This window comes from Chionomys nivalis, chromosome 11, assembly GCF_950005125.1.
Source record: "Chionomys nivalis chromosome 11, mChiNiv1.1, whole genome shotgun sequence".
Taxonomy (NCBI): domain Eukaryota; kingdom Metazoa; phylum Chordata; class Mammalia; order Rodentia; family Cricetidae; genus Chionomys; species Chionomys nivalis.
Window position 1 is genome coordinate 25,258,047 of NC_080096.1, and position 26,043 is coordinate 25,284,089.

General features: G+C 37.2%; 1 protein-coding gene across 5 annotated transcripts in view; it reads left to right on the top strand.

Moving 5' to 3' along the window:
- The window catches only part of Zmym4 (zinc finger MYM-type containing 4), a 127,107-nt gene that overhangs the window by 26,645 nt on the left and 74,419 nt on the right, over positions 1-26,043 (top strand). For 2 of the 5 annotated variants that reach the window (XM_057784085.1, XM_057784081.1), the window contains exon 2: positions 10,407-10,452. In XM_057784085.1, coding sequence (XP_057640068.1) covers positions 10,407-10,452 — 46 coding nt within the window. Of the gene's footprint in view, positions 1-5,106; positions 5,313-10,406; positions 10,453-23,643; positions 23,658-26,043 lie in introns of those variants that run through there. The other 3 variants (XM_057784083.1, XM_057784082.1, XM_057784084.1) reach the window with 3 other exon arrangements.

The following is a 26,043-nucleotide window of genomic DNA, read 5'->3' on the forward strand; positions in this document are numbered from 1 at the left end:
GCTTAGGCTTCCATGGCTCTCAGCTGTTCTTTAAAATGCCATTCTCTTAGGCTTTACATTGCAGTTACACTGTCCAGTGAAGCCCACAGTTACTATAACCCTTGGTTTAAAAAAAAAAAAAAAAGTACTTTTACCCTAAATTAAAAATAAGGCAAGGATGTCCAATTTTATTACTTGTACTAATATAGTACAGGGGATAGCTAATTCAATACAGAATAAAGTCATAGTAATCAGAAAGAAGTAAAGCTTTTTTTTTTTTTTTTCCCCCTCTCAGAGACAGGGTTTCACAGTTTCTCTGTGTAACAGCTCTGGATAACTTAGAATTTGCTCTGTAGACCATACTGGCCTCAAGCTCACAGAGATCCATCCACCTGCCTTTGCCTCCCAAGTGCTGGGATTAAAGGTGTGCACCACCACTGGCCAGCAAGCTGTTTTTATTTACAAGCAGAATAGTTAAATATATAGATAACCCTATGAAATCTCCAAAATACTTTTGAAATTAATAAATTTCACAAGATTACAAGTGAAAACATCAAAGTAAAAAATTTAGTTAATTCTTTTTGTATACCAGTAGCAAGCAATTGAAATGAAACACTTTTTTTCAGTTATATATATTATAATAGGAAACAAAAGCGTGAATGATTTACAAAATAATAGTGAGCTTTGGATACTAAAAAACTGTAGTAGAGGAAAAAAGACCAAAGTAAATGGATAAGATTCTCATGCTCGCCGGGCGGTGGTGGCGCACGTCTTTAATCCCAGCACTTGGGAGGCAGAGGCAGGTGAATCTCTGTGAGTTCGAGACCAGCCTGGTCTACAAGAGCTAGTTCCAGGACAGGCTCCAAAACCACAGAGAAACCCTGTCTCGAAAAACCAAAAAAAAAAAAAAAAAAAAAAAAAAGACTCTCATGCTCATTGATTTTATAGTATTCATTCTCTTTGAATTGATTGATGGGTGAAATTTTAAATTATAAGATAAATTTAAGTTTTATCTCTGTCATGTAGAGAACCTGGAAGTAGTCCTTCCCATTACAGTATTCAAAATGTATAAATCATAATGAAAAATTTAAGAACATTTTAATCTGCCTTTAAATTTTTTATAGCACACTAATTGAAAATCTCTGAACTATAAAAAGTTTGTCTTTTGAAGATTTCTTTCAGAATAATTTATATTATGGCGGTTGTGAATTAGAGGATTGGAGACTAGAAATGACCATAAAAACAGAAGCCAAAGAGTGTCAAACTTTCTGCAAATTTCAGATGATGTTAGGTGACAAATACAGATGTCAGCAATAGTGAGAGTGCAAGAGAAGGAGCACTCAGATGGAGGATGGAGTTAGGATAGATATTTTGGGGAGCAATTTTGCAAATACCCACAAATATTTTAATTTATTTATTATGTATACATTATTCTATGTATGCCTGCAGGCCAGAAGAGGGCACCAGACCCAATTACAGATGGTTGTGAGCCACCATGTGGTTGCTGGGAATTGAACTCAGGACCTTTTGAAGAACAGGCAATGCTCTTAACCTCTGAGCCATCTCTCCAGCCCTATCAGTAACTTTTGATACAATTATTGTACTTCTATAAATTTATCTCACCACTTCCTTTAAAGAGATACATACAGCCGGGCGGTGGTGGCGCATGCCTTTAATACCAGCACTTGGGAGGCAGAGGCAGGCGGATCTCTGTGAGTTCGAGACCAGCCGGGTCTACAGAACTAGTTCCAGGACAGGCTCCAAAACCACAGAGAAACCCTGTCTCAAAAAACCAAAAAAAAAAAAAAAAAAAAGAGAGAGAGATACATACAACAGTCCCCATAACAATAATGTGGAGGAAATGTATGAATTAAGTAAAAAACTATCCAGACAATGGAGACACATGGAAATACCACACTCACACCATAATAATTCTTTTTTTTCTCATTTTTTTTATTCTTTTTTAATTAAAATTTCCAACTGCTCCCCGTTTCCCATTTCCCTCCCCCTCCTCCCACATATTGCCCCCTCCCCCCGACCATAATAATTCTTATAAAAATATTTACTAATGTGCTCTCTATTAATTTTACAACAGCAAACATAAAATTGTCCTATTTTATGAACTAAAACCAAATTAGTATGTACTATGCATATTAAATGAAGAGTTTAAGGCATATATTCCAAATTATTAATAATTTTGGAGTTATGGTCAGCATTCAGATAACATTTAAAATTTTAGAAATATAATCTTTATTTTTGATAATTTCATACATAGTAATCAGTGTATCTTTTTAAAAGATTTTTATTATTTTGAGAGACTTAGTGTATTACCTTGGCTATCTTGAAATGCACTATGTAGACCAGGCCGGCCTCAAATTCATAGAGATCCCTTGTCTCTGTTTCTGGAGTATCGAGATTAAAGGTATGTGCCATTATGTTTGGCTGTACACATACACACACAGTCTCTCTGTCTCTCTCACACACAAACACACATATTTATTTAAATTTATTCATTTTATTTTTATGTGTCTAGTGTATGAGTGTTTTGCTTGCATACGTATTTGTTCACCTAGTGCCTGTAGAAGCTAGAAGAGGGCATTGGGTACTCTGGGACTGGAGTTACAGGTGGTTGTGAGCAGCTTTGTGGGTGCTGGGGATCAAAACCTTGTCCTTTGGAAGTGTTCTTAACAACTGAGCCAGCTCTTCAGCCCCTAAACAGTGTACTGTGATAATCACATCCACTTCTATCATCCCATGCCCACTTCACCACCACTCATACTTCTTTCCAGAACTCACTGAGTCTAATCAGTAATGTCTGTTGGCACGGTTTTCACTACTTGATCTTGAGCAGTTAGCTGTAGTTGTCGTGAGTTCGTGAGTGCAATGGCTATGCCAGATCATGGTGATTATTTTAACACTGGACTTGTTAGCTAGTTTCGTGTGTCAAAATGCCATAACCTAAACTCAATCCCTAGAACTCACATGGTGAAAAGAGGGAACCAGCTCTTGAAAATTGTCCTCTGATTCCCTTTCTCTTTACATAAACAAAAACGTGGTTTTTTTTTTTCTGGTTTGTTTGTTTTGTTTTTGTTTTAGACAAAATTATAACAAAATTCGGTGGAAGAAGCTCATGAGATTTCTCAGTATATAAAAACAGTCTCTCCATAGAAAAAGCCATAACTGGGTGTTGGTGGTGTATGCCTTTAATCCCAGCACTTTGGACACAGATACAGGCAGATCTCTGAGTTCAAGACCAGCCTGGTCTATAGAGTGAGTTTCAGAGCAGCCAAAGATTTGAAACAGAGAAAAAACAAACAAACAAAAATAAAAGGAAGCAAACAAAACCCCATAAAGCCAGATGTGGTTGGTATCTGTAATCCCAGCACTTAGTGGTGAGATGAGAAGTGGTTGGTTATAAGAGAATTGTTTGGAAGTTCAGTAGCCAGTTAGCCTGGAATACACAGAGCAGCAGTAAACAAGGTAGAAAGGGAAATTTCCAACTCCTGAAAGTTGTTCTCTGACTGCCAAGCCTAGTGGCACACATGTCCTTGTACACTAATAATAAAAAATGGAAAGAAATTCTAGACACAAAAGAACAGAGTGTAGTGCAGCTTCTTGATAGGCACCCCCCCCCCCCCATGTGCTCTGTTTGCTGGCTCCTTTAAGAGAGATCTTCCTGACTCGGCATTGACAGTGAAGACTGCCCAGCTTCTTTAGGGGAGGGCTTTCTGGTTCGTGCTAGTTGCATGATCAGCTCTGGCTCTTTCAGGAGGCCGGACACTTAAATGGCGTCTATGAGCAGTGTGTTACAAATTGCTTAATGGTAACATAGACCTGCTCTGACCCTGGAGCTGGGGCAGTGAACATGCCTCTGCCATGTAGGACTGGGTGGAAAGCAGGGCCACAGAGTTGGTCCTAGCCGTGCTTGCTTAACATTAAAAAAAATGCTTCTGATCAAAAAATTATTATCAATATGCATGCAATAAAGACAAATTCAGATAAAAAACACCTCTAAATGAGTCACAGAGCTGGATAAATGTGAGTAGGCTTGAGAGAGAGAGAGAGAGAGAGAGGAGAGTATTTAGATAATTATAAGAGTACAGTCATAGATTAAAGGAGTAAAGATAATAAAATGAATACTAAACTTGTGAAAATGTAATAGAGTGGGCTGGAGAGACAGCTCAGAGGTTAAGGACATTGCCTGTTCTTCCAACGGTCCTGAGTTCAATTCCCAGCAACCACATGGTGGCTCACAACCATCTGTAATGGGGTCTGGTGCCCTCCTCTGACTTGCAGGCATACACACAGACAGAATATTGTATACATAATAAATAAATATTTTAAAAAAAGTAATAGAGTAAAAAGATAAGGCCACATAAAGAAATATAACAGAGAGTCTAGATTACTGTGTTTTCTTTAAACTTTTTGATTTGTAAATGAGAGATATTTCATTGTATGGGCTGCTAAGCTAAACCAATATATATATATATGTTTTAAAGGTATCTTGACTTCAAAATTTGAGTCTAAGGGTATGTTACTGTTAGAAAAGAGGTTCTGCTTTTGTTTCCACAGAGGATAAAAAGCTATAGATTCCTTACAAACTAATATGGTTTGATCAAACAAGACCCGCTAAAGCAATGGACCAGATGATCCAACATCCATGACAGCTTCATGACTGCTGCTGTCTAAAATGGACCTACCACACAGGATACCTCATAAAAGACTTGATTAGCAGCACCCCTAATCAATAATAAGTAGTCTAAAAATCATTGCCCATATTGCCTAAATGATTATTTATAAATGTTTATTATAACAGTTAAAGAAAGGGGGATATGATATAGAGATGAATACTTTGTGTTGGTATGGATCTTGGTTTATTAATACAAATTTAAGGTCAGTTTTGTTATGTATATTTCTGCTCTTGATCAAGGTATTGTGTTTGTGCAGCTCATCTAAAAATGTAATGTATAGTTAAAAAATACAGATGAATAGTCATTTATAATCAAGCTTGTAGTCATGCTAGTTAGGTTTTTTAGATATACAGAGATATATTTCAGATGAATAGGTATTCTTTAAACCTTTCAAAGACTAACAGAATATGGTATTTAAAATGTTTTAAAAACTTAGGACTTTTCATGACAAGTGAGACTCATCTCCTGGCAGCAGCATCTACTTCAAGAGGATGATGGGCATCGAAGAGGCTCCTTACAGAGTTTGTCAGCCATTTGGGCAAGAAACTGCTCTTGCTGGGACTGCTTGATGGTACGCTGTATAAACTGGACATATAGGACCCACACACACAAAAAAATGACTGCTAAAGTTGCCTAAAGAAGGTGAGACAGTCCTTCAGCGTTCCTGCTTCATATTATCTGCCAGACATTCTGCAGGACACAGAAAAAAGTGACTGACAAACTGCCAGTATTGACAAAACTGTCTTTAAAATTTTCTACTTCATAAAAAAGTCTGCCAGATGCTATGAGCCTGTAGGCTAAAGATAGATGCCCAATGTTACAAAAAAACTTTGGGTGACTGTCCAGCAGTGAGATGTCTCTGTTAATTCTAGAGAATTTAAAGTTGCTTACAATGCACTTCCTGCTTACGTAGGTAGTATTATATCCTTCTAAAATCTTTAATGGAGCTAAAAAAAGATAGTTATAATTATAAAAAGTAAATATAAAACTTTAGACTCACAAAAATAAGATAAATAATATTTTTCGTAATTTGCCAAATGTAAATGGACTAAATATTTTAACTATAATTCTTGCTTTATAACTTTTCATTATATGTAATTTTAGTATGTTAAAGTTAAAACCTTCCATTTTGTTTAGACAGAAAAGGGGAGGTGATGTGGGATTCCTTTCAGTATGCTGTGAATGTGTTTTATTACCATTGGTTAATAAAGAAGCTGCTTTGGGCCTATGGCAGCACAGAATAGAGCAAGGGGGAATTTCCAAGCAGAGATAGAAGAGAAAAGAAGGGGATTCAGGGAGATGCCATGTAGCCACTGTAGGAGACAGACGCTGGATGGAACCTTCCTATAGGCCATAGCCTGCTACCACATCTGACTTTTTTTTTTAAAGATTTATTTATGTATGTATTTTATTTATATGAATGCTCTATTTGCATGTATACATACATGACCGAAAAGGGCACCAGACAGAAGAAGTCAACAGATCCCTTTATAGATAGGTTGTAAGCCATTTGTCCTTGCTGGGAACTTGGAACCTATGAGGAGCAGCCACTGCTCTTAACTAATGAGCCATCTCTCCAGCTCCAATTTTTGTTTTTATTTATTTTTTGGTTTTTAAAGTAAATTTATTATTCATTATCAGCAAATATTTGATTTGTACACTTTCTTATATACCTATGTACTTAGGGTCATATTAAAAGTTCTTAGACAAAGTGGTTCACAAAGTAGCTTTTTTTTTTTTTTTTTTTTTTTAATTTATTGAGAATGTATAGTGTTCTGCCTGCATGTGTCCCTGTAGGCCAGAAGAGGCCACCAGATCTCATTACAGGTGGGTGTGAGCCACCATGTGGTTGCTGGGAATTGAACTCACAACCTCTAGAAGGAACAGTGAGTGCTCTTAACCTCTGTGCCATCTCACCAGCCCCAACTTTTTGTTTTTAATTGACAATTTTTTTTCATACAATATTTTCTGATTGTGGTTTCACCTCCATCATTTCCTCTCAGATTTTCCAGACTTAACCCATCTAGCTCCTTGTCCCCTTTCTCTCTTTATTTAGGGGAAAAAAAACCAACAAACCAGGCATATAAAACAAACCAGAATTATATTTAAAAAAACAAAAAGCATGAATATATATATATATATATACACACACACACACACACACACACACACAGAGACACACCCATATACAACAAAACTCTTAAAAACACAAAATTGGAAATCATATCATATAAGCAGAAGACCAGTAAGGCCAAAAAAATAATTTAAAAAAAAGTGCCTGAACAAAGCAATATGAGACAGAAAATTTCTAAAAGTACCAATGAGTTTATTTTATATTGGCCATCAGCTGCTGGGCATAAGTGTGTTATGTATATCTAGTGAAACTCAGTTGGAAAAGACTAATTTTTCCTTTGCAAATGATAGTCAGTTGAAGATAGCTCATGTTGCCGGGCGGCGGTGGCACATGCCTTTAATCCCAGCACTTGGGAGGCAGAGGCAGGCGGATCTCTGTGAGTTCGAGACCAGCCTGGTCTGCAAGAGCTAGTTCCAGGACAGGCTCCAAAACCACAGATAAACCCTGTCTTGAAAAACAACAACAACAACAAAAAAAAACAACAAAAAAAAGATAGCTCATGTCCACTTCCTCTCTCTGCACTGGAATTCCATCTGACTTGGCTGTGTGCAGGCCCTATGCATGCTGCAACAAACCTGTGAATCCATTTGCATTAGTCCTGTTGAGTCTACAAGACCCTGTTTTCTTGGTGTTTTCCTTTTTCTCTGACTGCTTTAATCTTTCTGCTTCCTCTTGCATAGTTCCTGGGCCCTTAGGAGAAGGCTTTGGCATACCATTTAGGACTCAGTATTCTAAAGTCTTTCACTCTGCACATTGTCTAGTTGAGGTTGTTTGTTTAGTTCCTGTCTACTGATAATGACTGAGACACTGATGGGTTTGTAGAATGTTTCTGCATATTACATGGTACTAATACACATATTTATTAATATATTTGCCTATGTTACTGGCTGGATTTTTACATGAGGTAGAATGTGATTATTTTTCTTTTTGAGATTGTGAAGCCTTGCATTATACACGGTTTAAGTCTGTCCATTTTCTTGGAAATTTTAAAATTTCTTCAGAGCTGAATAGTGTTCTATTTTATATAATACAGCAAATTTTCATTATCCATTTATCTGTTGATGGATAAATAAGTTAAGTCTGATTTTTTTGCTATAGTGAATAAAGCAGTAATATTCGGGCTTACAAACATTGGCTTGCAAATATTTCTCTATGGTAGGGCATGGAGTTTTTTGGGTGTATGTTTGAGAGTGAGATAGGTAGTTCATATGGTAGTTTTTTTGAGAAATTTCCAAACTCCTTTCTACAGTTGCTATATTAATTTGTAATTTCATCAACAGTGAATAAGGGCTCTTTCTCTCCACAGCCTCTCCAACATTTGTTGTCAGGTTTGTTGATGGTAGACAACCATTCTGACTGGGGCTATCTCAGAGTAGGTTTTCTTTTTGTTTTGTTGTTGTTTTTTGAGGCAGTGTTTCTTTGTGTAGCCATGACTGTTTTTGAACTAGCACTCTAAACCAGGCTTCCTTGAACTCACAGAGTTCAGCCTGCCACTACCTCCCAAGTGCTGGGATTGAAGGCATGTGCCACCACTGCTTGGCTTTCCCCTTTTTTTTTTGTGTTTTTTTGTTTAAGTTTTTTTTAATTGTTTGTTTATTTTTATTATTTTTAAAATTATTCTCTCATACTACATTTCAATGACAGTTTACCCTCCTTCATGTCCTCCCAGTCCCTGTTATAGGTTATTTCCTCCCCCAACCCAAAGTAGTTTTATATTTCCATTTCATTGATGACTAGGGATTTTAAAAAATGATTATTGATCATTTGTATGTGTGTCTGTGTGTGTACTTGTGTGTGTTTTATTTATTTTTTTATTTTTTGGTTTGGTTTTTTTAAGATACGATTTCTCTGTATAGCCCTGGCTGTCCTGGAAATTGCTTTGTAGACCATGCTGGTCTCAAACACAGAGATCTGCCTACTTCTGCCTCCTAAAGCTGGGAATAAAAGTGTGAGCCACCATGCCTGACAGCCTTGTTTTACATATGGGTCCTTTATTATATTCCGTTGGTCTCCCCCATGCCGGTATCAGACTGTTTATCACTTTAGCTCTATAGTATAATTTAAGATTAGATATTATAAACCTGCCAGTGGTATTTTTACTCCTTAAGAATGCTTGGCTACTTGTGATATTTTGTGGTTCTATCTGAATTCTTGTATTTTTTTCTATACGTGTGAAATATGACATTGGGATTTGACTTGGTATTGCATCAAACTTGTAAATTAATTTTGGTAGTATAGCCATTTCACAATATTAATTGTACCAATTTAGTAGCATGGGTTATCTCTCTGTTCTCTAGTATCTTCTGTGTTTTCCCTTTTCCCTTTTTAGTATCTTAAAGTTTTTGTTTTTAAAAGTCTTTCATTTCTTTGGTTAGATGTATTTCTAAATACTTCTGTGGGGGGGTGTTATTTTGAATGGAATATTTTCCTAATTTCTTTTTTTTAAAGTATTTATTTTATATGTATGAATGCTTTGTTTGCATATATGTATGCACACCTAGTATCCAAGGAAGGCAGAAGAGGGTATTGGGTCCTCTGGAAGTGAAACTAGAGGTCCGAACCATTGAGCCATCTCTCTAGCCCAATAATTTCTTTTCTTGAGAATAGACTGTTGGTATAAATGAAGGCTACTGTTTTTTATTTGTTTTTTTTAATATTGATTTTGTATAATTGATATTGCTTGCCAGCTTCAGTTAATTATTAATGGATGTTGGGAATTTTGATAACATCTATATTTTGTAGGTAAGATTGCTATGTGGTTGATTAATGATGGAAAGAAAAGTTGGGTAGTAAGGGACAGCTAGGAGCCAGGTTTTCCTGTTTTTAATATTTTCATATTAAATTTGAAGATTCTAGTGTTTTAAATATATTGTGCTCAATGTACTTTGTTAAATCCCCAGAAAATACTTCTGAAAATCAGAAATTGCCAAATAGCATAGTTATGTAGAATTAATTTGGAGTATATTACTAAACATTAAAAGTGGCTTCATACTGAAATACACAAAGGTGACCTTCTGATATCAGTTTGTATCGCTTATCAGTGTGATTCTGGCAGTGTTAGTGTTCTCTTCCAAAAATGTTCTATCGTTAAGTCTCTGAGAAATGCTGTGGCTCATGCTTGAAATCCCAGCACTTGGAAGGCTTAAGCAAAGCAGAGTACCATGAATTCCAGGAGTAGTGGCTTCTGCTTCATTCCAGCTCCTTGTCTGTTTTAAATACCTAGAATTACTCCATACTTGACTCTATTCGACTAGGTCCCACACACTCAGCAGTAGCCACCACTGTAACCTGGGTGACTTTGATTTTAAGAATACCAAATTTCGGGGCTGGAGAGATGGCTCAGTGGTTAAGAGCATTGCCTGCTCTTCCAAGGGTCCTGAGTTCAATTCCCAGCAACCACATGGTAGCTCACAACCATCTGAAATGAGATCTGATGCTCTCTTCTGGCCTGCAGGCAGACACACAACAGAATATTGTATACATAATAAATAAATATTTTAAAAAAAGAATACCAAATTTCTTCTGGTGAGTATAAAGGAATTCCAAAAAGTAAGATTGAAATATTTGAGAATAATGATATTTTTCTCTCTCTTTTTTTTCAGTTTGAACAGAAAAGTGATGCAGTTTTTGATGAAATTGTAGAGAACTGTAAGTACTATTTGAGAAAAAAAAAGGTTATAGTTAGGCTATTTCTGGATTCAACATTTAACCATTAGGGTGTTTAGTTAGTGTTGAATTGTGGGATGGTCCAGTTTGATTTAGCCTCAATGTCATTATGTTGAGGTGTTTAGATTCTTTTTTATTTTTTGCAAATATTCTTTCAGTTTTTATTGTGTTAAAACATAGCAATACTGTGCCGATATGGATTGTATAGCTTGCACTTATTTTTTTTTCTCTTTAAAGCTTTTGCTTAGTTTGCAGTCTCTTTAGATGTTGTGTGATAGATTATAAAAGTAATACATTCAATTGCAGTACAGAATGAATAAAGTAGAAAGTAAACATATTACTATTTGCAAAAGATTTAACTAGCTTTAAGAGTTTATTATATATCTTTCCAGACTTTTTCTATGAATGTATACATGTGTGTGTTATATGAGGTTTATGTTCAGGAACCACATGAATATTATTCCTGCTTTTTTTGTTCAACTGTATAGACATCTTTCTGTGCCCATGGCTATAGACCTATTGTATGTATCCTTTTAATTGCTACTGAGTATTTTATTACAGGACTGTAATGTAACCAGCTTCCTTTCAGTAAACATATAGACAATCTTAAATTTTTATTTATTTATTTATTTATTTATTTATTTATTTATTTATTTTCCTTTTTGATTTTCAAGGCAGGGTTTCTCGGTAGCTTTTGGTTCCTGTCCTGGAACTGGCTCTTCTAGACCAGGCTGGTCTCGAACTCCCAGAGATCCGCCTGCCTCTGCCTCCCGAGTGCTGGGATTAAAGGCGTGCTCCACCACCGCCCGGCTCAATTTTAAATTTTTGTTATAAACAATACTGAATATGTTTTGCTATCTATACTGCTTATTTGTTCAAATATTTTTGTAGTTTAAATACAAAGAATGGAATTGAGTTTTACAGGATGTTCACACTTGTTTATATATGGCAAATTTTGTCATCTAGAATTCTTTATGGGAATGCATTTTTTTCTTTAATTTACCTGCTCTTCCATGTTTCTTTTTTTTTTTTTTTTTTTTTTTTTTGGTTTTTCGAGACAGGGTTTCTCTGTGGCTTTGGAGCCTGTCCTGGAACTAGCTCTTGTAGACCAGGCTGGTCTCGAACTCACAGAGATCCACCTGCCTCTGCCTCCCGAGTGCTGGGATTAAAGGCGTGTGCCACCACCGCCCGGCTTCTTCCATGTTTCTGAGTACCTTCCTTCTCCTTACAGTTAGTTTGGTAACAGTTTTTTTTAGTGGTAACTAATAATTAATAATTCTCCTAGTCTATAATGGGTTTAGCTATTGAATGTCCTTTTTGCAAGCAGTAGAGTCTAGCTAGAAGAAACATCATGTCTGTCTGTCTGTCTGTCTGCCTCTATCTATCTATCTATCTATCTATCTATCTATCTATCTATCTATCTATCTATCTATCTATCTATCTATCTATCTATCGTTTTGAAGAATAAGTCTAGGACTTCTCATAAACAAGTGCTCTACCATGGAGTGATATTACTTCAGCCTCAGAAGAGAAATTTTAGATGTACAGTGAAATATTTCACAGTATTTAATGAGGAAGTAAAGAGCAAGTCTTCAGCAAAAGAGCATGGGCGTCATTTCTTGTAGTGTTTCCGGAAAGCAAGTTTGTTTGATTGACTTTTTTTTGAGACAGGACCTTACTATGTAGTTTGGGCTTCTCTGGAGCTCAGTATATGTAGACTAGGCTGGTCCTGGACTTAAAGATCTTGTCTGCTTTTGCCTCCTGAGTGCTGGAAATAAAGACATTTACCAGTGTGCCTAGCTTGATTGACTTTAAGCAAAGAAAGATTTATTCTTTTTTTTTTTTAATATTTATTTATTTATTATGTATACAATATTCTGTCTGTGTGTATGCCTGAAGGCCAGAAGAGGGCGTCAGACCTCTTTACAGGTGGTTGTGAGCCACCATGTGGTTGCTGGGAATTGAACTCAGGACCTTTGGAAGAGCAGGCAATGCTCTTAACCACTGAGCCATCTCTCCAGCCCCAAAAAGATTTATTCTTAATTTTGTTTCTGTGTGTGTCTTTGTATGTGCACATGAGTGCTGGTCTTCGAGGAGTCCAGAGCATCAGATCCTTCTGAAGCTGGAGTTTACAAGTTGTGTAACATAGGTCATGGGAATTGAACTCAGGTTTTCTGCAAGAACAGTACGTGCTTTTAACTGATGAGCTATCTCTTTAACCACTTGATTGACTTAAATTATTTTATTTTATGTATATGGATATTTGGCTTGCTTGTATGTCTGTGTATCACATGCATGTCTGGTATATGTTGGATCCTCTGAAGTTAGGGGTGGTTGTCAGCTGTTATGTGTGTGCAATCAAGCACAGGTTCTTGGAAGAGCATTCAGTGCTATTAACCACTGAGCCATCTCTCTGTCCTCTGGAAGTTTATCCTTTTGGAGTTCTAGATTAATTTTATACATTGTGTTTAAAAATTTCTGTCTTGTTTTTATTTGATGGTATGACAAAAATCACATATTATAAAAGTAAGCTTAAGTCAAAACATTAAACAGTCCTTTCAATTTGGTAATTCAGTCAGCTAACAGAAATGACAGTATTGTAAACTCATTTGATACTGTTGTCAGTTTCAGGAAAATAAATAATATCCATATATACTAGAGTGGTATGAATTGATTTCTAGAGTAGAAATTTCCTGTCATTTCTTTTACTTTCTTATATGTATATTAATTTAAAAAGATTATGATTGAACCACCTTGATTTTTCTGCTCATCTTTGAACTCATCGTTGGTGGTCAGGAAGACAACCAAATATTAAAACAGCAGCTAGAGTTCATCCCTCCACTATTATAGCTCATTTTCACTACTTTTTTCTCTACTACATTTTTTTTAACCAAATAATTTTTAAATACCTCCTGTAAATACAGTTTTGCTCGGGTCTGTGTATTATTAATAGAATTCCTACAATAAGATCCGCCTGCCTCTTCCTGCCAATGCATGAATTAAAGACATGCACCACCATGCCCAGCTTCCATTAAAGATTTATGTTCAGTAAAAGTTCTTGAGATACCAGCTCATCATTGAATAACTGCTAATATCATTGATAGAGTAAGATTCCTTGAGAATAAACTTGACGGATTTCAAAGGAAAAATGAGAGCATTGCTAATTTGTCATGAAATAGTCACTTACATTGAGAACATTTGTTTTGATAATTTATACTATTTTGTAAAAAGCTATATGTATATCTTTCTCGTTTAAATGGTAAAGAACAGTTTTATTTGGAAAATAAAGATGACACACAACCTTGGATAGTTAAATTATAGAAGGGTCAGAAATATACTGATGTCTTTGAAAATTTGGATTCCACTTACATGCTTCTCATTCTTTCAAAAATTCTATTTTATTAATAGGAAAATAGTGAGTTTCACTCTTGTTATATATTTCTCTTATTTATGTATTTATTTATGTATTTATTTATTTATTTATTTAATTTTTTTTGGTTTTTCGAGACAGGGTTTCTCTGTGGCTTTGGAGCCTGTCCTGGAACTAGCTCTTGTAGACCAGGCTGGTCTCGAACTCACAGAGATCCGCCTACCTCTGCCTCCCAAGTGCTGGGATTAAAGGCGTGACACCACCGCCCGGCTCTCTTATTTATTTTTAATTATAACTTAAATTTGTTATTGTATGTCCAGAGTAGGGACCAGGTGTATCACTGTACACATGGGAAGGGCAAAGGACAACTTTGAATTTGGTTTTTTTTTTCTGTCCACTGAAATGTGGGTTCTAGGGATCAACTCAAATCTATAGACTTGCTCAACAAATGTCTTTCCCTGAGCTACTCAACTACTTCTGTCTTGTCTTTTTGAAATAAGATCTCACTCTGTAGCTCAGGCTGTAGCCTCGAACTGTATAACCTAGACTGGTTTTAAAAGTTTGCCTCTCTTGGATTGGAGAGAGAGCTCAGAAGTTAAGTGCACTGACTGCTCTTCCAAAGGGTTTGAGTTCAGTTGCCAGCAACCACATGGTGACTCACAACCATCTATAGTGAGATCTGGTCTGCAGGCATACATGCAGGCAGAATGCTGTATACATAATAAAAAAAATAAATCTTAGAACAAAAAGAAACTTGCCTCCAGTACTTCTACCTTAGCTGCTGCTGCTTTTTTGTCATTGTCTTTTTTTTTTTCTCGAACTCACAGAGATTCGCCTGCCTCTGCCTCCCTAGTGCTGGGATTAAAGATGTGTGCCACCACTGCTTGATTTGTCATCACCTTTTTTTTTTTGTTTTCCTTTTTTCTTTCCCTCTTGTTTTTTTGTTTTTCAAGACCCGGTTTCTGTCTATATCCCTGGCTGTCTTGGAACTTAATCAGTATACCAGGCTGGCCTTAAACTCAGAGAGCCACCTGTCTCTGCTTTTTGATTGTTGGGATTAAAGGCTTCGGTTGGACCCTCCTCTTCCTCCCCCGTTAATTGCTAGGTAAGAAAATGCCCTTCATGGTGGTAATGCATGCCTTTAATCCAGCAATTGAGAGGCAGAGGAAGGTGGACCTCTGTGGGTTCAAAGCCAGCCTGGCCTTCATTTTTTCCCACCAGCCATTTGAAATGTGAAAACAATGATTAGCTCATATAAATAAGAGAATATCAGATGTTCTTGAAGTTGGCACCAGGTTTTGTTTACTTACTTCCCTTTGTAGGTGATTGCGTATAGTTTAGGAATGTAAATTCTCAAGTTTTGTAGGAATACAAAATTCAAATCCAGAAGAGCAGTGGTGGTGCACACCTTTAATCCCAGCAAAGACCGAAGCAGTTGGATCTCTGTGAGTTTGAGGCCAAACCGGTCTATAGGACTACACAAAGAAACCCTGTCTGGGAAAACCAAAGAAACAAAGAAACAAAATTAATTTCTGTGAAAATTTCATTTGTTTACACTTTTGGCATTTGTTGTCACCTTAAGTCTGGCGCATACTTATCTGTCAGACTTGAAAAATATTAACAAGATGGGGCTTACAATATGTAACTCACTTTATGTGTTGTTATTTATTTTACATTTATTTATATTTGTGTATTTGTGCAGTGTGTGTTTGTTCCACAATGTATAGACAGGAGCCAGCATACAACTTGTAGGTATCTGTTTTCTTCTTTTACCATGTGCGTCCCGTGAATCAGACTCAGATCACCAGGCTTGGTTTGGTGTCAGGTACCATCCTGCTTGTCCTTCATTTTGTTTTCAATTTGTATTTTCTTGATTAGTAATCATTAATAGTTTTTCATGTATATTGACCATTTTAAAATTTTATGAGATGACTTTTTAATTTGCTGCCCATTTTCTGTTGATCTTTATTGGGTTATGGCAATTCTCTAAATATATGGTACAATGAACGTTCTAGTTACTGCAGTAGTGTTTTTACCTCTGTGATATACTTTGCATATGTTGAATCTAACTTTAATGTAGTTGAATGATAATAAATGGATTATTATTTTTCTTTGTGGTTCAAATTTCCCCTTTGTTTTATTTTGGATAATCATGGTTTTAGTTTGGAAAATCCTGGTTTGGAAAGGTAGATACAGGGATTTGAACTATAGTGCAGCTGGTAGAATACAAACTTAGCATGGCTCAAGCCTTAGGTTTATTCTCCTGCACTGTGTGGACCAGGCATGGTGATATACACTTGTAATCAACATTTCGTAAGTGGAGGCAGGAGGATCAGGAGCTCATGGTTACCGTTAGTACATAGCAAGTTCAAGCCTATTCTTAGATATAGGAGATTTATTTAAAACTAAATAAATAAATTAAGCACGATCAGTTATATTTCAATCAATAATCATTGGTTTTGCCTTTTTTTTTTAAAAAAAAAGATTTATTTATTATATATGTGTAGTGTTCTGCTTGCATACATGCCTCCACACCAGAAAAGGCATCACATCTTATAGATGGTTGTGAGCTACCATGTGGTTGCTGGAAATTGAACTCATTCCCTCTGAAATAACAGGCAGTGCTATTAACCTCTCAGCCATGTCTCCAGCCTGGTTTTGCCTTGTCTCCAGCCTGGTTTTTGCCTTATTTTTTATTTGTTCGTTTTGTTTTTTGATGCAGAGTTTCTTTGTATAGTCCTGACTGTCCTGGGACAGCCTGGCTGACCTTGAACTCACAGAGATCCACCTGTCTCTGTCTCCCAAGTGCTGGTATTAAAGGCACGCACCAACACGCCTGGCTTCTGATAAACTTTTAAATTTAGTGTTGGGTAGGATACTTTTTATCTTGTCACAATGTTAATGAATTGTTTTAATTACTGTGTAGTAGATACCTTCTTCTTAATGATGTGCAAAGCCACTGTTTGATTTTTATTTGTACCAGTACCAGTCAAAACCTTGTTAAGTTAGTTATATAATGTCATGACAGTCTGATGAGAAACATCCCTAAAAATTGAGCGTTTTATACGTGTTCATAATACATTTTGACTAAATTTTGTTGTTTGTTTGAAAAAGGGCCTCAAACTTGCTTTTGTGGCAGAGGACAACTTGAATTTCTGATCCTCCTGCGTACATTTCCTGAGTGCTGGACTTAACAGCTATGTGTCTTTATAGCTGGTTTATGTGGTACTGGGGTGAATCTAACACTGGGGTTTTGTGTATTCATGGCCTGGACTCCTCTGGTCGGACTGAGCCCTCTTGCCATGTTCTTAGCAAAACAAAACCATAAAAGAGCAAAAAATGTACTAGAATTTGGTTGGATTTGTCTTAAGCGTATGTCTGTCTGAATCTTGTCTGTGAACTTGTTAATGTCTTGTAGATTATCTAAATGTGATGCCTTGTTGTTAAAAAATATTGTGTAAAGAATTTTATGATACTACATATCAGGAAGGGGATATAGATCTGAATGGTAAAGTGGTTGCCTTCCCCACATGAGACACTGGGTTGGGTATTCAGTAAAGAAAGAAAACGGAAATTGTAATTCTCCTTGACACTGTTATGCCCAGTCTGTGGGGACCCTAAAAGACCACCACGAGACCCACTCACCGAAATGCAAAAGCAAGGTTTATTGTGTGCATGATCCAAGCCAGCAGGGACTTCGTCAGCACAGCTGTGAGAGGAGATACCTCGCCCTTCTAGAGGTCATTATTTAAAGGCAAAATCCAGAAAAGTTACATTAGCAGGGTGTGTGGTGGCAAGTGATCCTGTATACAATGGTTGGAAAGTTAGGAATTTCCTTTAGATGGTCTGTTCCTGGGTGGTGCCTGGGTAATCTCAGTTTGTGGCTTTTCTTGCAACCGAGTATTGCCTTAGGGAAAACTACTGATACTCCGGCCTCTTTTGAGCTTGTCATGGCTGGGTCCTACAGAAACAGGTATATACTTACTTTCCTGAAGAACCTATGGTTTTCATTTATATTGTTTTTGAGTGGAGTCTCATGTTTCCCAAGGTAGTTTTGAGCTTGCTATGTATCTGAGGACGATCTTGAATAACTGATCCTCTTGCCTATACTCTCTTGTGTGCTGGGATTGTAGGTGTGATCCAGTGCACCTGGTTTTGTTGCTGGGGATCAAACCCAGGCTTCATGGTTGCTACATGAGAACTCTACCAACCAAGCTATATTCTCAGCCAGTGAATTAGTGTTTTTATTATATATTTTTATTAATAGCAGGTTACATGTTATGCTAATTTTGTTATAAACACCTTTCTTTTTAATCATTAAAGTTTTGTGATTATTTTTAATAAGTTTTTATTATGCCCTTTTGTCATTGTTTCTAACTTTTGTTACTTTTGAAAATAAATTATTTGTATCTATATGTTCCTATTACAAGAATGGTCTAAATAACTCATAATACCCTTAATAAATGTAGCAAGATTTTAAAATAAATTTGTCTATATGATGTACTTTAGAAACATCTAAATTTTTTTTCCCAATGATTGGTCAAATCTGTAATGGAAAAATTAAAAATGCTGAGGATTTCCGGTGGTGGCAGGCAGCAGAAATGCTGCAGGTCCCTAAGCAGTGGCAGTGGGCCATGTGGCAGCAGGCGGGCAAGAGACAGAGACATGGATAGGCACGCCATGCAGAGTGAGGTTAGATATTTATTCAGTGGCTTATGGAGGGGGAAGGGAGAAGAGGAGAAGAAGAAGAGAGAGAGAAGTTAAGGGAGAGACAGAAGAGGGGAAGAGGAGAAGTAGGGAGAGGCAGAAGCTGGCTCTTCAGAGAGGGAGAGAACTCAGGCTGGAAGCTGAAGGTCAGCCTGTCTCAGCAGACATGAGGGAGTGGGTGTGGCTTGTCTTTTAAAGAGACAGAACAGATCATTACAAAATCACATAATTTCTTTTTTGTTTTGTTTATTTTCAGTGCTGGGAAATTAAATTCTTCTTACTCTAACTTTTAGGACTTCATTACATAACATTCAAGGTAATAGTCACCTTTCACTGATTCCTGATTCCACTTGAACTAGTTCTTAACATTTTGTCATTTGGTGATAATTGCTGTTGATTTTTTTTTTTTTATCAAATAGGTTCCAGGTGCATGCCTTCAATCTCAGTACTTAGGAGGCAGAGGCAGGCATGTCTCTGAGTTTGAGGCCAGTCTAGTCTACATAGTGAATTCTAGGACAACCCTGACTACATAGAGAGACCTTATCTCGAAAAACTGAAGCCCCAGAAATAACCAACGAGATTAGGAAGATGGTTCAGTGGGTGAGAGTGCTTGCTCTATAAGCGTTAGGACAGTAATTAGACTCCCACATAAAAAGCTGGGCACTAATGCCGGTATTTGGAAGGGGTGGTGACTGTAGACAGGTAGATCCTTAGAGTTATTACTGGCTAGCTAGCTTATCCAAAATAGTGAGACTTCTGTTAAGTAAGAGACCCTATCTCAAGGAAATAGCTGAGAATGATAGGGCAAAACACCGACATCTTGCTCTGGCCTCTGTATGCCTATTCACTTGACATTCATATGTATACGATATATACCTTCCCACCACTACATCTGTATACAAAATCAATTACATTCTCATTCTACTCCCAGGAATGGCTGAAGATTAATACGTTTATATTGTGTATCTGTTAGTTATCTTGTTAAAGGATTTTCTTACACAATTTGTATAAAATTGAAGTTTAAGGTTCTGTGTGGTTTTGATCAGTCTGCCTCCTATGATCAGCAGATTAATAATTACTTTTTGATTAGAGTTTGCTGATAAAACCGAGGAGTCTCTGTCCCTCCCTTTCTTTATTCTTTTCCTTTTGCCTTCTTTTCTATTTCACAGGACTTTGTAGTTTAGGCTGACCATCAACTTGTGATGCTTCTGGTTCAACTTCCTAAGTACTAGGACTGGAGGTCTATGTCTTTTTGAGATTCCTTTGCTTAAAATTATTTTTAAAAATTATGTTTACTTTTGTGTGTGTGTGTGTGTAGGTCACAGGATAATTTATGGTAGTTGGTTATCTCTTTCTACCATGTTGGTCCCAGGTATTGAATTCAGATCATCAGGCTTAGCAGCTAGTGCCTTTACCTGTAGAACTATCCTGTCTTACTAGCCATGAAGATTTTAAATTGTGAATTTGCCTTTTTTTTTCCTGTGGGTTTTTTTGTTTCTCCTCCTCCTCCTCCTCCTCCTCCTCCTCCTCCTCCTCCTCCTCCTCCTCCTCCTCCTCCTCCTCCTCCTCCTCCCCCCTCCTCCTCCTCCTCCTCCTCCTCCTCCTCCTCTTCTTCTTCTTCTCTTCCTCCTCCTCCTCCTCCTCCTCCTCCTCCTCCTCCTCCTCCTCCTCCTCTTCTTCCTCCTTCTTCCTCCTCCTTCCTCCTCCTTCCTCCTTCCTCCTCCTCCTCCTCCTCCTCCTCCTCCTCCTCCTCCTCCTCCTCCTCCTCCTCCTCCTTCTTCTTTTTTCTTTTCTGAGACAGGGTTTCTATGTGTAGCCTTGACTGTTCTGGAATTAGCTCTGTTTGTTCAGGCAAGTGAATGAGATAAGAGTGAGTGACAAAACAGGCAAGAAAGGAGACATCCTTAAAAGAATTTTCAGGAGCATCATAGGAAGGACAAGGTGAGAAAGAAAGGCTTAGGAAAAGGGGCCATAAATAGGAATCTTGCCAGGGTGAGAATTCCAATAGTATGGGAAGGGGTAAGTGCTATGGTGACTTGTCAATCCAAGGGTGTCTCTAAATGGGAACAGACTTGTCAGATGCCCAGGATCTCCTGGACAGGTGTACTTTGTTCATGGGGTAAGACACTCAAGAGGGTGTAGGGAGGATATCTGACATACCGACCTGACTTTTGTAGTAAGTAACAGAGAGACAGAGAGCAAGGTTCCAGAAAGCCAATGAGAGACAAATCAGGCAGCTTCTAGAGGACACTTACTTGAATAGTTGAGGAGAGATGAATGGGTAGAAGGGGTGGAAGAGAGAAGGGACTGAAACGACAGACTCTAAAATTTGGAATCAAATATCGATGGTGGCAAGAGCCAGCAGAAACAAATGATCAGTTCCCAGGAGGGTCGTATTTACAGTTTGGTTCAGTTAGGAGAGAAACATTTGTTTCTCTCTCTCTCTCTCTCTCTCTCTCTCTCTCTCTCTCTCTCTCTCTCTCTCTCTCTCTCCCCTCTCTCACATTAGGGGGTGGGGGTGCAGTAGTCTTTCCCAGGTTTTATCGTCAAATGTAAGCAAGAGCACAGTGAAACCACCAAACTTGGACCATTCCACGGGTAGAAAAAAAATGGTTTATTGGGGATCTAACTGCCAAGACTAACTCTCACTTTGTATGTGTGTACATGCATGTATGTGTGTGTACTTATATGCGCACCGAGCACATGTGTGTACAAACATATGTATTCGCAGAGAATAGCAAAATGATGGAAAAGCAAAATGGGCTTTGTGACAGTCAGCAGGGTGGGAGTCTTTGAGCTGATGCAGGCTGTTTGGATTGACTGGGAACTAGAGTCCCCTGTTGAAGGGGTGGGTTAAGGGAGGTTCCTGGAGGACAGAATCTTTAGACTTCTGTTTATCCAGTAACAACAACAGTCTTTCTATTTAAGACATTTTTACTAGCACTGCTATTTTGGGAGGCTGCTTTGGACCTAACACTGTGTATTTGGGTATTGATATCCATGTTCCCCTTTGTTTTTGTTTGTTTTGGTTTTTCTGAAACAGGGTCTCTAAAAAAAATGAGAAAAGAAAAAGAAAGAAAATGATGTCATTTTAAATTCCCTGTTGACAAGGGAGAAAAATTTAAATGAAGAGCCAGCAAAAGTGCTTGATGTGTAAAGCACTTGCCATATAAGCCTGACAGCCCAAGTTTGATCAAAGGAATACATAAAAGTGGTGAAAACACACTCCCAAAATTTGTCCTCTGACTTCCACATACAAAGTGTAACAAGGAGCCAGGCAGTAGAGGCACACGCTTTTAATCCCAGTGCTTGGGAGGCAGAGGCAGGTGGATCTCTGTGAGTTCGAGGCCAGTCTGGTCTACTAAACGAGTTCCAGGACAGCCAAGGGCTACTACATACAGAAGCCAAATATTGAAAAACCATAAACAAACAAATAAATATGAAAACAAAAAACAACAACAACAAAAAAAGGGAAGCATTCATTGTGTATCCTGGCCTAAAACTCACAGAAATCCACCTCCTAAAGGATGAGATTAAAGATGTGTGCCACCACATCTGGCCACCTCATTTTTAAAAGTAACTGTGTAATAGTCTGTCAGTGTATGTACTGTAATTAATTTGCTTCACTGGTGAAAAGAAATGTTTCCAGTCTGTTTGTCTGCCGGTCTGTCTGTCTGTCTACAAAAATTCTTATGTAGCTCAGACTGGCCTTAAACTAACTTTTTTGTTTACATTCATTCCTATCATCAGTATTTAACTGTAAGGGTTGAGAAATAGTCTTTGCTAAGGACTTAACAGTAACATATTTTAGGCTTTCCAAAGTCCACATTTAATCTCTGCTACAATCTTTTCTCTCTGTATTTCATGGCCTTGGGGTCATAGTTGCTAACCTTGTCCTGTAGCATTCTTGTCTACTGTCATTCTGTAGCTCATTGTATTATTAATTGACATTTCTCTTGTTGATTGTTGGTCTCTTCCTATGTGTGGAATGTTTATTAAAATTCTTGCTTTTATATGTTTTGGTTGTTTCTTTATTGCCTTTTGTGATGCAGTACAATGAAGTAATTTTAACTTTTATCCTTTGTTTTTTGATTAATTTTATTAGTGTTTGTAGTCACATTTTTATTTTATATTTTTATTCAGTAAATTTGTGTTTTATACTGATAATTTTTGTCATTAAAATACTGGCTATTACCTTCTGACTTAATAATTGTAACATGGCTTCTTTTATTTTTCTCTCTTTTTTTAAAAAAATTATTATGTATACAATATTCCTTCCCTGTATGCTTGCATGCCAGTAGAGGGCACCAGATCTCATTATAGATGGTTGTGAGCCACCATGTGGTTGCTGGGAATTGAACTCAGGACCTCTGGAAGAGCAGTCAGTGCTCTTAACCTCTGAGCCATCTCTCCAGCCCCCTCTTATTTTTCTTTTAATGTTTGAACTTAGATTTATCTGGAAGTAATTTCCGTGTGAGTTTCATGTCAGGTTTTTCTGACTGCCTCTTTCTGTCTTGTTACCTGTTAATGTAAATAGGTATCAAAATTTCTTGCAATATTATTTGTTAGTATTGATTTTTTTTATTTATTGTAGAACTTAAGTTGATGACCTTATTACATGCATTTCATTCATGAAACAGTTTGAGAGTGCATAGTACATGGCTTGCTCAATAGAGAAGATGACTTTAGAATGCTCATAGCTGGTAGAATGCTGGGCTGTATATCTTCCTAATCTCTTTCGATGATGTTTTAAGCAATTGGAAAACAAGGCTATGAAAATATCTCCAATTTTGTTCACTCTGTGCAGTCTTTCATTTCCTGCCTGTCTCTGCTGTGTGCCATGAGAAAGTAGGCATGTTGATGCCTCACCTGTGAGTTCTTTATTGTGCATTTCCCCTCAGATTTTAGTGTCTGTTTCAGGTGATATGATGCACATCTTTCATTTCAGCATTTGGAGGCAGAGACAAGTAGATCGAATGAGTTCAAGGCTTCCCTGGTCTATAAAGCCAGTTCTGGGACAGCCAGGGCTACATAAAGAAATCGTGTCTCAAAAAAGAAAAAAAAAAACAAAACAAAACAAAAGAATTTAGCATCCTTTACCATCTATTGTGTGAGTTCATTTTAAATTATTTTATTTTTATTATGTATGTATATTGGTATTTTGTCTGCCTATATTTTCTGTTTGATGTTGTCGAATCCCCTACAACTGGAGTTACAGGCAGTTGTTAGCTGCCATATGAATCCTGGGAATTGAACCCAGGTTCTCTGGAAGATCAGCTAGTTCTCTTTAACTGCTGAGCTAATTCTGTAGCCTTTATTTTAAAACAGAATCTCTCTGTGTAGTCCTTGCTGTCCTGGAACTCTCTATGTAGACCAGCCTGGCCTCAAACTCACAGAGCTCTTCCTGTTTCTGTTTTTTGAGCGCTGATAGTAAAGGAGTGGGCACTATACTTGGCTCTAAAGATTTAGTTTTTAAATTTTATGTGTATGGGTGTTTTCATGTATGTAAGTGTGCTACATGAGTGCTTGGTGCCTGCAGAGACCAGAATGGGACATCAGATTCTGGAACTGGTGTTACAGATGGTTGTGAGTCACCATATATATGCTGGGAACTGAACCCAAGTTCTCTATAAGTGTATTAAGTCTTCTGCAAAAGCATCAAGTGCCCTTAACTGCTGAACAGTCTAACCCTTTGTGAACTGTTTTGAAAAGCATACAATTAGGATTTTTCTATTTTTTTATTTCGCACTAATTATCAGGCATTTTACTGATGTAAATATATAAAGGTTTCTGTTTTTCTGATTTTGATTTTATTATGAACTCCAGTCTTGACACCCCCCCCATTGTCATATTGTTAGTAGGTCCCCCCATCATCTTTGTAGCTTTGTAAGTAACAGCAGCCATTATCAGAGTTTTTACCTTTACACTTTGTCCTTATAACCTGTGGTAGTACTTATTTTCCATATATGTGCTATGAATGGTTGTGGCTTGCCTTTATAGAACAGGGGCTGTGGGAGCTCATCAAGGGTTATGGACTAACTTACGTTTTAGAAACATGCCTTTGGAGACGGTATCTTGAAGGAAATTTTTATTTGGACTCTGCATAGTTACATCGTGATTGTAAATAAACAAATAAAGGATTTTTATTAGATTATAGATCCAAGTTAAAGAGCTAACCACAGAAGCTTTTTGAACTGATTAAACAAATATGCTACTAATATTTTCTGTCTTGACTTTGTTTTTGACAAGATCCTTTTTGCCTATTCTTGGACCAATTAAATGTGATTTAGGCATAGGAATTGTAAGGATGCAGTTACTTTGTAGGTAGTTGTGTGGATTTAGTGCACTGAAAATATAGGACAGGAAGAGATTTGGACTGTCAGAATTAGGTACTGAATAGAAGATATTAATTTTAGAGACATGAAGTAATATCATTGATAGAATTTATTCATGGGAAAGAGGAATTGAAATAATTTTTTCTCCTGAATAATTGTTAGTTGGTGAATCATTTACTCAAGGGAGAAATAAGAACTGCATGTTTGAAATGAGTGAATGAGTTTGCACTTAGGTAAGTTGGAGTTCCTTAGGGGAGGACAGCTAATTAAATGTAGGTACCTAAATCTACGTTGGGATCTATTCATTCATTCATTCATTCATTCATTCATTCATTCATTCATTCATTCATTCATGTATGTTTATCAAGACAGGTTTTCTCTATGAGTCAGTCTTGGTTGTCCTGGAACTTGCTCTGTAGACTAGGCTGACCTCAGACTCACAGAGATCCACCTGCTTCTCCCTCACAAGTGCTGGGATTAAAGCTGTGCTCCACAACCACGTGATTCTATTTATTTTTATATTATGTGTGTGATTTTTTTTTTTGTCTGAACATATATCTGTGCATCCAGTAGAAGGTATTGGAATCTTTTGGAACTAGAGTTACAGAGGTTTTTGTTAGCCACAATCTGAGTGCTTAGAATCAAACCCATGTTTTCTGGTAGAGCAGTCAGTGCTCTTAACCACTGAGTCATCTCTCCAGCCTCACTAAATCTATCTTGGAAGAAAAGAGGAAGTTAAACTTGGGGTATATCTTTGTGGGAAAGTGCTTGCCTAGAATGCACAAGCTCCTGGCTTTCATCCTAAAGTACCATGGTTCCAAAAAAGAAAGAAAAAGTCAATAGCACAGGTCAAGGTATATGCAAATGAATAAAATAATTTAGTCTGAGTATGTGAAACAAAAAACTTTGAATCTTAGAGAATATTGAAGCCATGAACAGAGTATAAAATAAATTAATATGTAGGAAGAAGTACAGTATCAAAGAGATAAACTTTTTACACAGTCAGTTGGCTGTGACTCTGAGGTTGTTGTGGGCATTCTAGTGGGAAGTTCTGAGACCAGTGAACTAATGCTTTGTTGTTAAAGTAAAGCTAGGTAAAACTTGTTTAAAAAAGAGGTGTGTGAAGGAAAGCTGAACCTTTGTAATAGGACAGACCGGCTT